At 42.1% G+C, this 13870-nt stretch overlaps 1 protein-coding gene across 10 annotated transcripts in view; it reads left to right on the top strand.

The window, feature by feature from the left end:
• NFIA (nuclear factor I A) overlaps positions 1-13870 on the top strand; it is a 255094-nt gene that overhangs the window by 219262 nt on the left and 21962 nt on the right. For 8 of the 10 annotated variants that reach the window (XM_080406411.1, XM_080406409.1, XM_080406414.1 and 5 more), the window contains one exon: positions 6650-6741. The exons of the other annotated variants lie outside the window; for them this stretch is intronic. In XM_080406411.1, the coding sequence (XP_080262537.1) occupies positions 6650-6741 (92 nt within the window). The remainder of the gene's footprint in view (positions 1-6649; positions 6742-13870) is intronic. 10 annotated transcript variants of the gene reach the window in all.

The following is a 13870-nucleotide window of genomic DNA, read 5'->3' as shown; positions in this document are numbered from 1 at the left end:
CCACAAGTCAAATATACAAATTCCTGGATACACACTTGGGGATACCACTTTGGACTCACTCTTCTGGGAAACAAATGCGATTCAGCTGGGTTTGATGCTTTAAAAAAGTCTGGATGTTCAGGGAGTTAATTGTGAAATGATTTAATGAAGCTATGCTCAAACTGACATTTAAAAACAAAAGGGAAGCTTTCAGTGCTTTAATGGCAACTGTAGGGGACTTGTTCCACAGTGAAGGGAGTCCAAATAACATCCACAAACAAAAATCAATCTAATCGAAAGAGCAAATCCCTTTGTGTGCTTTTCAAGCTTATTATTTAAATGCTATATGCCACCACTGCTTGATGTGCAAAGAGGTTTTCACTATTCAGACCATATGAAGCCGAGATTTTTAAAGCTTTATATATTGTTAGGAGATGTGCACAAGTTCCAGGGGGCATTTTTAAAATCTGGTAGTTTTCAGACTTTTGCATTGCCTTCTGCTATGCGATAGTGCACAACTGCAAACTCAGCAAGATGCTCTGGCTCGCTTTGAAATGAAAATGGGTTTTAGTATGAGACAGTCTGATAAGTTTGTGAACATGATCTTCTACAATCAGGACTTCTAGAATTGATCAGCAGATTTTTGTTTAGCTAAGAAGTTGATTCATTCCCTTCCCTCCTCTTTCTGACCTTAGACCAACACTTGTGCTCTCAGGAAGTTTTGATGCTTTCTGATGGGTGATACCGTCTTTTAAGTCCTATCAATAAGATTTGGTGGTGGAATCTAAAAGGTTAATATTTAGTCATAGTTATCACTGAATACAGTCAGCAATGCCTTACTATTTCCTTGTCTTCAGAACTGGGAAAAATGAAACTAGGTCAATGTGTATTTGTCATTACAGTTGTGACTCAGTTTACTGGCAGTGTGTGGTGTCTAAAAGAAAAAAAATACCAGCATCATTTTAGCAGTAACCTTAATACTTAACTTGTACGATACTGTGATCATGTAAACAAGCTAAATGCGTGTCTGGCCTGATTTTCAGCTGGCATAAAAACTGGCATTTGTCCGCTGAAGTTTGCAGACCACCACCCATCGGTACCAGCTTGGGCTGGTCACTGTGGCTTAGTGTTCAGCAGACAGCTGCCATGTTAATTGGGAATTGAGGTTTCCTCAAGAGCAGCCAGTTAATGGTATTTAAACAAAAGATTAGGAAAATAATTACTGTTTGTTAATTAGCTACGCTGATGTCTAAACATATCGATCTGTACATACTCGGGCATGAATCTTCCTTTTGTTAAGGGTTTTGAATAATAGCAACTTGAGTTGTAAAGAAGCGTATAATTTAATTTAGGGACAAATTTTACAGAGAAGTAGATTATAGGAAACATTTTCTTAGAAAAAATATTACATATATACCAAAGCCAGTGGAAGCGGCTGGCTGCATAAGGAGTAAAGCAAACCCAAACTCCTAGCCTCACAGGGAAGGTTTTCCAGAAGGGCCCACTGGACTCCATTTAGAGTGTCAGTCAGTACCAACCCTCCCATTTTCATCCGTGTTTATTTTTTCCTTAACTAAATATTAGACTCCAAATAGCAAGTGCAGACTCACCAGAGTTTCATAAAAGCCACACAAAAAAGGTGTTTTCCATAGTTACGAACTGCTCGAGTGCACCAGTTCTGGGAGTGTCGCTGGGTTATGGCTGACTGCCCTGCCGAGCTTTAGGGTATTGGAAAGTCACTTATGCAACAAAGGCAGGAGTGATGTTAGAGTTTGGCCAGACTCTCTCCTTCGCTCTGTGGAGGAGAATGAAGCCCCCCCCCCAAGGAAATGGAGTGAAAGGGGTTGCCATTTGCTCCATTCTCCCACCCTTTTTTGGTCTAACAGAAAGCCCTCTGCAGAAACAAAATGTAGTTACGGCCCTACCAAAAATTAGAATATGGCTCTCCTGAGGGGTGCAGGAGCCAGGAGCAGCTGTTCAATACAGCGTGGCCTCCTGGGAATGAGAGCTAAAAATCACAACAAGGTGGTTAATGATTCTCTGAGCAATAGTGAAACCCTCCAGCTGTGACATTAACCAAAACATGAACATTAGTGCTGTCCAAGGAAAGAAGAGCCCCTGGAGATGCACACCAGGGATTTGCCTCTACTGGGTGGCCAGGAATGCTCTGGGAGTTAGAAATTTCAGCTGTGAATCCTATCCCTTTGGAAAGCCAGCATTTTCCTCAGTGAGATGACACAATGGCGATGGGATTCATGAGGTTTGGGAGGGTTCATTTTTCCTCCATAAAAAGCCTTTCCAATAAGACACATCCTTGATGTCAGAAGCAGTCCCAAAATTATCTTATCTCAGATCTCTTCTAAATTTTGTTTGGTTGGTAACCCATAACAAACACAACACATTTTTTTCTTGAACTTGACAGTTTCTGGGTTTAATATCTCATTGCCCAAAGAAAACACCACTTCCACTATGTGCCAGTTGGACTTTATCACTATCATAACTGAATCTGAGCTTTAGGATCTGTGGCCCTCATTCCAGTGCAGAGTCTAAACTACAGCCATCCTGTACACGGTAATTTTCAAAGAGCTTTTTTAAACTAAACGGTCTTTTCTAAGGTTCACAACTCTACGTGGGGAGAAACTTGGCTATTTTCCCTTGTTGGGCAAGATCGTTATTGGTTAATGTCCCTTTGCAGAAGGGAGTTTTCGCGTTAAACAGCATTTGTGTCAGGACAAGAAGAATGTTCTTGTGGCTATAGTAGTGGATTCATAATCAGATTGGATTTCTCTCCCTTTCTCTGCTATGCATTGACGGAGCACCCTCTGGGCAAGCCGTTGTAGCGTTCTGTTTGCTCCTTTCCCCATCCATAAAAAAGATGGTGATGACTCTATCATTTAATTTGCTAGAATTTGTAGTTCCCTCTCAGATACTCAGCTGCAGAATGCAGTGCGGTAGGAATTGCTGTAGTGCACTGTGTTCCTCTGGTCAGTTCTCTCACTACAACTCCACAATGGCTAAACTGACTCCTAGTCCATTGCAAAACAGTACAGCTCTTCATTTCAAGCACATTTACCTGTCATCTTGGTCTGTAGAAGAGAGACCTAGCATTACATTAGGTTATCGCACGCCCAAATCATCTTTACCCACCAAAAGTTTATCCTTTTAATCCAGGACTGTCTGATAAATGACACACTCCTATACTTAATAGAAATTATTTCAGGAAAGTATATTTAAAATTAACATTCTCCTACTGCAGGCAACTTTAAAATACATGACATTCCCAAAACTGTGTGTTTGTCTTGTCTTTCATAAAATTTCTTGCCATTTTGGCTAAATATCAAAGCTGTCTGTGTGAGCAAATGTTCTTTCTCTGCCAGCTCCTGTTTCGTTTGTTCCTGAAGTGAAGCATCACAGCAAATTTGTGGCATCACATGCATTTCCTTGGCTATGCACTATGATGTTGCAAACGATCCTTAGTGAATTCCAGTAGCAGAAAGACTAGGCTGGGCAGGAAGATGTTTCTGTTCAAGCCCAACAGGCCAGCTATCAGCTGGTGTAAACTAGTGTAGATCTGTGCAATTCCCGTGGAGCAAAGCTGATAAAGATCGGGAGAAGATCTGCTTAAGAGACCTGGCTTCTGTTCCTCTCCATGCCTTGGCTTTTCTCTTTCCTAAAAAGGAGTTTGAAGACCCTACCATGGGCTTAGCCTATGTGTACTATAATGTAATACCACCAAGCTTTAACCAGTGAGAGCAGTTAGCCCCATCCTAATCTCAGAGCAGAGCATAGGGATCAGAAGTGGTAAAACTTCCAGGAATCCCACCTCCATGTCAGACAAGGGTATTTATATGAAGACAGTAATATACAACTAGAAGCCGTGTTGGTGATGGTCTAAGCAACACCCGGTACTGCTCCCTTTTCTGAAGCAGATTGCACGGTAACAGGTCTCACTGCTAATGTGTCCATGTCAACTTAATATTCTGAACCAAAATGGCCCCTTAAAATCCACAAAGATCTTGTGACATTTTACAGTGAAGTAGGACTAGCATCTTGGGAAACTCCAATGTAAAGCTAGCTCTGCATATATGTAGTTTTGGTACTCTTCACTTCTTGGCTGTAGCAATGTAGTTATATGACCTTAAGGAAATACCAAGCTGACATCCGAGTATTTTCAGAAAGCAAGTTAAACATAGTTTGGAGCATTACAGAAGAAAGGTATACATAGTAATTCACCCAGCAGGATTTAAGGAGACTTTTGTGCATATTACACAGTTTTCAAATGCTTTAGAATTTTTGTTTGAACAAAGAAGCCATTTAAGACGGCATTCTGATGGTTTCTCTTTGATTTTCTACCAAATATCACAGCAAAACTATCTGCCAGTGGGGAACTGTAAACAAGATCTTGAGTTCCTTCCCCTCTGAGTGGAACATACCTGCTCCAAGGGATTAAATGGCCTCTCCGCTCATTCTGCTTCCTTAAAAGTAGACCAGAAGAACCGAACAACAGATGTTTGATTTTTGAGCTTTAAGTTAGTTTTCCCCACTGCAGGAGGAATTTTTAGTCCTGCTCAACATAGGGTTCATTAGTTAGTTTAAAGAAAACCAAAGCCCTCACCATAAAACAGTACAGAAGAATCTTAATGCATGGCACTAGCGACAGAGGTACACCTTTTGCAAACGTGTGGCTTTGAATTATTAAGCAAATTAACACGGTAAAAAGGCAAGGAGAACATCTCACCAAATCTACTCAGTTCATTTCTTCTTTGGCTTGCAGATATGAATAACAACCAGTGTACCCGTTCATACTCTAATGTGCAAGCTGCACTGCAGTTTGCAAAATCATCTCAGAAAGATGAATTTGTGCACTTAAAAATTCCTTTAAAACTTTGTGAAGGAAAGGTGTTCCTCACATGATTTTTGCAAGTACTAGCAAACTATTACCTTTTTGGAGTGAAAAGCTCATCTGACCAGAAACAACTGGGAAGGATTCATTCTTAGGAATCAGGAGCGCCTCATCTCCCCTCAGATCAGTTAAGAAATGTTAGTTCTTAATGCAGTTCCTGGGGTTATTTCAGGGGATTGCTCTTTAAGAAAGTGAAGCTGTCTGATATAATTGTAAGAATTAGGAGGCATCATGAGATTTTTATGAGACTTGGGTAGAGAGGGAAGGGAAGGATGTGGTTCCACATGCTCGTAGACTTGGGAACTCCTTGCCAAAGCGCTTTGTGGGATGCAGAACATCTGCACCCAAGTGCAGATCAGGCATTCATCAATGAGAAATCCCTTGCGGGCCATTAAATATAGGGAGACCCTGAGCTGAAAATAATCAGAGGGTGGGTGGTAAAGAATGTGAGAAAGTAAATATGTGACCTGTTCTGACTCTTCCCTGTGCATCTGCTTATGGCATCTGTGAGAGAGAGGACAGTGGATAAGGTAGAGCATTGGTCTGATTCAGCAGTCTTAAACCAAAGGCTTCTCCAAGTAACGTCTCCTCACCAAATATTTTGCCTTCAGAAAGGCAACAGGCTTTCATCTACAGAGACAACTCAGTGTCTTCTCTGACTCTTAACTCACTTTATTTTTCTGTAACGTTGAGGCCTGAACATTATATTTAGCCTGACTGGAATTTGGCAAGTAACTTTCCTTTTAACATTGCTTTTTGTCTCTTCATTGGATAGTTAGATTGTCTGGGGATTTTATTCAGCAGAATGCATTCCCATAAATATATTTAAAATGGACAGAATCACTGTTTGTATTAAGGCGTCTATTTAGGTTATTTGAATTTAGATCTGAACCTGCAAAAAACTGAGCAAGGGAGAAGATTACATGGGGGATTTTCAAAAGAGAGGACCGAAAATGTGTTGAAAGCTTTTGAATGTGGAAGTACGTGGCATTGTGGACAGTTGCAGTGGAGAATATAATGCAACAATAAAATCATTAAAGTACTTCAAGTTTGGAAGTAATCTGGGTTCTTGGCTTGCATTGCATTTAATAGCTTTACGTTCATGGGAGCCACTCCAGTTTTTAAAGGCAGCTTCAGCCTTCAGACTGATTGCACTTACCACCCCAGTGAAACTGCAACCCATTAATTTTTTACCGAAAGGATCATCCTAGCTTGTCAAACACATCAAGTGAACATTTTAGAGAGTGCAGACCATAGCAGTATGAAAACCAAAACTTTATATCAAGTCAGAATGCTGGATTAGCTTGAAATAAGGGTCTGATTCTGTTAACAAGCACTTTAATAAATTCACTGCTATTCAAAACTCCATTAAAATGGAAGATACCACATATTTGAGTGAAAATAGTCAGGCAGTCTCAGGACCTACAGAAGTCTCTTGTGCTGTCCCATCACGGAAAGGCCTGCTGTGGTTCTCTTCTGGGATGGAGAGCCGTGCAGGTGACCCAGCACACTTCTCCCCGAGTGCACGTCATTGCCATCCTGCCTGGCAAGGAGCCCTCCCCCAGCAGCCCAGCTCCCTATGTGTTTATACCCCCATCATTAAGACCAAACCTTTCCAGTGTCTAAAACCAAACTCTTGCTCTCTAAAACGTTTGCACATTTCTATGTTAAACATCTGCTTAGGTGGCTCTGAGACAGTGTGTTTTGGTGTTGTTCGTGTGCAATCTAGTGCCGCTTCCTCAACGCATGTGTCCCTTCCCTTCACAGCCTACTCGACACCCAGCACCTCCCCCGCAAACCGATTCGTCAGTGTTGGACCACGGGATCCAAGCTTTGTAAATATCCCTCAACAGACTCAGGTGGGCCGCTTTCAACTTCTCTGTATGCCTGCAGCCTCTTCTTCTTCAGTGTACTCTAACGTGTCCCCGCGGAGCCAGCTGCATTGCTGCTGTCACTTCACCCACATGGTCTCAGTAACTACAGTGAAATGTCACTTGCAGTTTGTTTGTCTGTTGTGTTTTTTTTGGGCTTGTGTAGTAATAACGCTGCTTTTGTAACTGGAAAGATCTCTCCTGCTTTCTAAGATAATGGCTTCTAGTGCATAGTTTTTTCCTCCAGGACTGCATTTTCAAAGACTTTTGCTCCAACCTGTTCCCTAGGCAGTGCATTTAAATGCATATGCAAAAGGAGCTCAGAGAGACCCATCAGGTAACAGGGCACCCTAGTCCCCTACCAGATACAGCGGGAGACTGCTCCCATGACTTCCATGTAGAAAACCAGTCTCGAATTCCTGGCTGGCCATTTGCATGGTGGGCTGTGAGCAAGCAGGAGATTTTGTAATTGCGAGCACATCTGTTTCCTTACACAAGAAGAAAAATGTCCAGTTGAGGCAGGCCTATAAAGCTGGGTTAACTGAATTCATAGTCCTGCTATGGTCAAATCAGAAGCTCAAGTAAACATTTGTGTTTCTTTAGGAGAAGGACGAGGTTTAAATGTGCTTTTTCCAAGCTGTATCAAATTCCCAGGGTCGATTAAGAAAATAGTTGTTGGCAGTTTTGTTAGCAGCTAATTTGAGCCAGATGTTGAAAAAATTAAGTCTGTGCTTAATATCATGTTATTGTGGTGGAGAAGGTATAAAAAAGTGGGCAGGACTAGTGCTTTAGGACAACTGCAGTTTGTAGTTTTAAGTCATTGCTTGATTACATTACAGTTCTTTTAAAGATGAACAGCAGAAATGTTTGTAATTTTGTTTTGAGCTGGTTGCGATAACTAAAAAGTAGTAATTCAAATAACTAGCAAATTGGGGAGTACTACCCTTAGCTCTTGTAACTTCTTTCAAATCGTTTATATGCATCTGCATAATTAGTGTACAGATTAATGGCTGTCACATGCCACAGTCCAGTGTATGCATGAAGACAGGCTCCTCGTTGCGATGGCTCGAGCACCTATGCTGTCAATGAAACCCAAGTTGCTCATTACCAAAGACTTTCAGTTTACAGGGCTGCAACCAGATGCCTGTGCACACAACGTGTTTTCTTGCTATCTGTTCTTTGTGTACAATTTGTTAGGGGCTTTAGTTTATAGCTCTGTCGACAGCACAGGTTAAACTGCATCGAATCTCAAACCTTCTCTGCATTAAATAGGGTCACAGAAAGTACACCAGCAGTGCAGAGCAGGGCTTTAACCCATCAGGTTCTGATTTTTTTCATGCCTTAACAAAACGCAAGCCGCACCCCGCTTTTCAGGCCTCTTCCCTTATTGAGTTCATGTACGTGACAAGTTTTCATGTGCCTTCACATTTAAATCGTATTTCTCCAGTCATTTTGGAAACAACTGGAATACACAGAAATACACAGAAATTGGGAAACGGGGATGTTAAGGTATACTGTTAAAGTCCTTAAGCATTCGGTCTTTTCCTTCATAGCTCAGGAAACTTGAAACCCTTTGGAGAATGCTACTTACCTTTTCCAGAAGACTTGAAAAACTACTAGTTGGTGAATTGATTATGTAGTAAGACACAACAGTATTAAGTCTCCAAAATATTTCAGACATATTTGCAGCATGCAGCCTAGGTTTCCCAGATAAGTTTGTTGACTGGAAACTTTTATCCTCCTTATTTATGACTTAAATCATTTTAAAGTGCTGTAGCCTTACTTTAAGTGCTTCTATGTAATGCAGTATAGTGAATAACAATGCTGTACAGTGAAAAACAATACTCAAGCACAGCTTCCAATTAAAGTCAAACATGCTGCAGTGGGTAAGGAGACTGACTTCCAGTCTCTGACTCCAGCTGCATCTCTTGTGCTTCAATACATCATTACACCACCACAACCCACTTGGTACTAAATATATAATTTATCAGCAAAACTCACTACTTATTCATGAAACAACTCTGAAGTTGACTGTGTTTTAAATCAGAAAAGTGAGGTAAAAATACTAACTGCAATGATTTGGGACTTTCTTAGTGTTCCTCTAAACAAAGACAGGCTTTTGTACTCTTTTTTTGCAGGGCATTAGCGTATAGGATGATCACTTAGGATATTTTCAAAATGAAAATATAAAAACACATAGGACTGTGTTATTAAAAGCAGCTGGGGTGGCTGCTTTCCATCAGGATTTTTATAGTACATTCAGAGTCAGCCTAAGATATGGGTCCTGAGGACCACTAACTGCCAGGCCACACAGCTCCCTTAGACAAGAGGAAGCAGTGAACAGTCAGAGCTTCTGAAAGTCAAGCTTAAATATAAGGGTTAAGCAACTCTTTACTGCTGGAGCAACAAAATAAAAATGAAGACTGTATCTGAACATCTGCTTTTTAAAATTACAGTCCAGCTACAAGCTATAAGAAAACGTTATGGTCAGCTTTTTGGTGGCTCTGATTTTCTCTTCCGATTGGTGGGTCATTTGACTGCAGGCACTAGTTACGCATCATCGTTATTAGTCTTAAAATGCTGCAGAAGTGAGTCTGTGCACGGGGATGTGACAGTGCTGTTCAGCAGAAGTTGCATTTCCCATACATGGGCATTCACAGGCTTTCACAGAACATTGGAATAAAATCGTAGACAAATGTACAACAGCATGGCTGGGTTTGAACAAGGATCATTCTGTCCTAGGCTGTTTTTAAACAACCAAAAGCAGTACACGTCTTTCTTAATGGGCATTATAAAAATTAGCAGTAGACATTTCCATTAGCAGCATGTTCTGACTTGTGTCACGTTGCTTCAGATATAATCCCTTAAAGGAATTTTATAGAATTTATATAATATTTTATTTAGAAGAAGGCCATCTTCCTGTGCCAACAAAGGTTGTAGCAGGACGACAACTCCATGACAGAGGAGAGACCAGAAAATAAACTGGTTTAAGTCAGTAGTTCTGATTCAGCAACAAAAGCCCCAAAAGGGCTGTTGCCTTTGTCTGGTTTTAGCAGCTTTAAAACTTTTCAGGGTTTGTTTTTCAATACACTGCCACTGCTTACCCCATCCATCACTCTGCCACTCTGGTGGCTCACTGCGTAATTGTCCTGTCTGGGGGGTTATTTGAATCTAAATTTCTGTTTGAGCTATTAGAAGAAACACTTGACTTGGCATCCTCTGTATATGTTGACAAAAAGGCACAGGTGTTGTAACCTTTGCTTGATAAATCATTTACTTTCGCTACTCGACTCGCAAGCAATATGGGGGCATCAGCTTTTTAACTGCGTTTTCCATATGCAAATCAGAAATACAGTATGCCTGGGGTACACAGTCTTTAGTTTCAAAAGCAAGCTGGTCTAGATACCTCATGACTAAGTAATAGATAGGTCTCTCGTATTGCCAAGGACTTGTAATAAGGAGAGTGGTAGGGGAAAGGGAAAGTACCATCACATTAATTAGGGACTAGCCTATCAGTAGCAGCAACACTAATAAAGAATAAAGGATTCTGAGTTTGGGGTGGGTGGGTTTTTTTTCCTAACCAAGCGATAAAAGTAATTTTGAAACACAGGATATGCGCTCCGAGTACACGCAGCTGGTAGCACTAAACTAGCAACCCGCTCTTTGTGACCAGAGTTTGCGTTGTCACTCGCCTCTCTAAACAGTGTTTGCTGATCAATAATGCCCTCACTCTGCTCGAGCGTACAAAATTCCTTTGGGGATCAGTGTGCTGTATTCAGTGTGCTGCAGCTCCACTTCACACTAAACATTGTTTACTAGGCTCAGTCCTGTTTGCCACCTACTTACCCTGTATCTTCCTGGAAATTGTATTTCGGATGCTAAAAACAGCTCCTGAACAACACATGCCTGCTCCATCTAATCACTCCTACCTGCCAGTAGCCCATGTGCCTTACACAGTAAGGTTACGAGGATGAACAGAACAGAAACCGCCTCCTACTGAGGCACCCAAGCAGAGGATCAACTGCTTTACCACTGTGAGAAACTAAACAGTTTTCTTGTCCGCTTAAGAGATAAAGTGTATCATGCACCCTCCTGCCCAGCTGTTTTCGGAAAAATCCCTCTCTAAGGTAAACATGCTTTGTATCGGATCCATCCCAGTTAGTTTCTAAACCTTAGTTAAGAGAAAAACTAATTAATTATTCCCTTACCTTTCTCTAGGAAAAGATAAAACTATTTTTTAGAAGAACAGAAGTAGAAGCCTTTTCTGCTTCTGCCTTTGCACGTTCCCAAAGCTACAGTCAGATCATGGATAGCAAGCCAGGGTCTTGTTTTCTGACACTTTTCCTGGCGGGGCCCTCGAGCCACCCAGCTACAACAGTGCTCCAGGTAGAGTTCATCCTTCATAATGCAAAACAATTGAAACAAAAGTCACAGAACTTACCTAGCACATGCCAATAAAGTACAAGAAAAACCCCAGAAGTCAAACAAGCTTATCTAGGCAGTGAAAAGATAAGTACAAAAACCAGTAAGCTCAAAAGCACAGCCATGCACTTGCTACCAGACTTATAAAGACCAGGTACAAAAATGCACTCTGTGAAACACATCTAGAAAAGAGTAATGCTGCCCTATAGTAAGTTGGGAGGGAAATTAATGAAGTTTAGCAAAATATTTATAGTATAAAGAAATTGCTAACTTCTTTAGATCTGCTCCTGTTCTCTGCCTTTCTTGAATTAGACAGTGGTATCTTTGTAGCTTCTTCTTTTAGGCTTTTATTTATCTCTAAAAAACCACCTTATGCCTCAGGTGCATATACAAACCTAATTGTACGATTACTTTCTTTTGAGAGACAAGGGAAAGACTATTTTACTTCCCCACAATCCCTTTAGACAGCAACCTGCAACCTGCAATTTTTTACTGGCAGCACTTTAAAACAAAGGGCATGAGAAAAAAATGAGCTTTATGCTGTGTCCTGTAGGTTAGCAGATGTGAGCTCTGTCAGACACGGGAGGGAGGCAAATTCCAGAGTAGATGGTCCTTCTGTGATAACAGCCAGTCGCTGCTGCCTAGACACTTAATTCGGAGGAGTGTGGTGCAGGTGATGCCCCTCACCGCGGCTGGAGGCTGTGCAGGCAGGGGGGAGGCAGGGAAGCAGTCTTGCAGGTAGCAAGGCCTGAAAGCGTATAGGATTCATAGATCAAAGTTGGCACCTTGAACAGAGCTACTGTTCCTGCGGCTGAAACCACATAGCTGTTTTGTGCCCAGGTTCCATTGCCACCCTATGGAAGAAAGAAACCAGTGCACACATTTTTCTTCTGACAAATAAAACATATGCCTCGCTTCATAGGGATTTTCCATTTTTGCTTCTCACTGCACCCCTGCCACGGTGCCCTGCCCTTTGCACTGTCAGAAAGGGACGTGGAGCTGCCAGCCTTGCACACGGCTCGTGTTGATGTGCTTTATTAATGAGTACCACAAGCTGCTTGTCCTTTTCTGCCTCTGCACCCTTCCCTCTTTCTCCCATTTCCCCACACCCAGGCATTGCTCGGGCCAGACAGGCAGCACCTGCTGGCCCTCGGGCAGGAAGGGGAAGGTCAGGATTTCATGGTGTCGCTGCAGTGGGCTAACAGCTGAGCCACCGCTTCACTTCGCAGAGCAGTTTGTGGTCAGAAAAAGTGTAAGGGGTGCAAGTGGCTTGTACATTGTAGTGGACATGCAGAGAACGTGAGAGGCTGCAGGCCTTTTACTTTGGGGATTCTGAGCAGAACTATTTATAAACCAGGTCAGTGCTACTTGTTGCTTTGGTGACTGTTACTCCGCAGGATAAGAATACTTATCCTCAAGGCTGAACACACCGCTTGTGTTGGAGCGTGAATGAAGAACACTAATTTGGAAGCACTTGTTCTAAGCAGTTCAGCCCCCTGAGAATTACATAGTCCACAAAGTAACTTCCCTAGGCCGGCATGCATGGCTTTGGAAGAAACTTAAGCTGCAAACACTTCTAAACAGAGACTTGACTGCCCCTTTTCTTCTCTTGGTCCATAGCAGCAAATGTAGTAACAGGTTCAGAACATCGTTTGCATGCAGGAGTAACATCTCTCCTGGGTAAAGAAAAGAAATTTGCAGAGACTAGATATAAAAACACAGTTTTGTGGTGTGGGACTGATACTTTCTAGAGCTGCTGAAGTTAGAGGGATTGCTGTCCTCCCTAACCCAGCAGGAATCTGTGGACTTTCCCATATGGGCAATGGGAAGCAAGGGCTGCTCTCCTCCAACACCCAGAACAGAGTTACACAGTGCCCAAAGTGCCATCTGAATTTTAGATTGCTCCTGAGCCTGCTCTACACCCTCATGGATCGCTTTCCTACTAGACATTACAATACACTTAAGAAATGGGACACCCAAAACACAGATCAGAAACAGAACCGTTGCAACGAGCACTTGAGTGTGTGAGAAAAGAAAATTGTATATGTGAGCACTTAATTTATAGTAATTGCCTGGGCTGAAGAGCATCGAAGAAGAATGGGCTTTTTTAGGCATGAACCCTGTTATGACCACTGACAGTTTTGATCCCTGAGCAAAAAGTGTTTTGTTGCAGAACCAGTGGCACAAAGCTACTGATACGTGACCTGAATGTTGGTCTGTCTTTCATCTTCCACCCAGGAAACAGCTATACTGGCCTTATCTTGAGGGTGGCCTGGAGATGGCTCTGAAAATGTAGTATAAGCGTAGAGAGGGTGTGCATAGAAATGCAATGTTAATCCCTATCAAGCATCCACAGGTCTCAGACTCTGGGAAGCTGAAAGATTTCAGATTCTGCCTTAGCTTTGTGTTTGGCCATATTAAACTCGCCCTTCTCTTTTGTTGAAATTCATCAAGGAAATGTTGGCTGAATCTTTAGCTAAGCTAAAATTGAGATGGTTCTACCATGATGGGAGCAAAGAGCCCACATGCGGCTGAGTGCAGCATGAGCGTGAGCATGCTGCTCTGATCACAGTTGCTAATGGCAGTCCAGAGTGTGTTCCACAGAGAGGAGACACAAAGGTGGCCAGAAAGCAGGGTCACTCCCCAACTCCCATTCCCTTCATTGCCTGCTCAGCTCAGTGCACAAAGCCCCTTT

This window comes from Falco punctatus (assembly GCF_963210335.1).
Source record: "Falco punctatus genome assembly, chromosome: 11".
NCBI classification, from domain to species: Eukaryota; Metazoa; Chordata; class Aves; order Falconiformes; family Falconidae; genus Falco; species Falco punctatus.
Note: the sequence above shows the minus strand (reverse complement) of the source record. Positions and strands in the feature narration are given on the sequence as shown.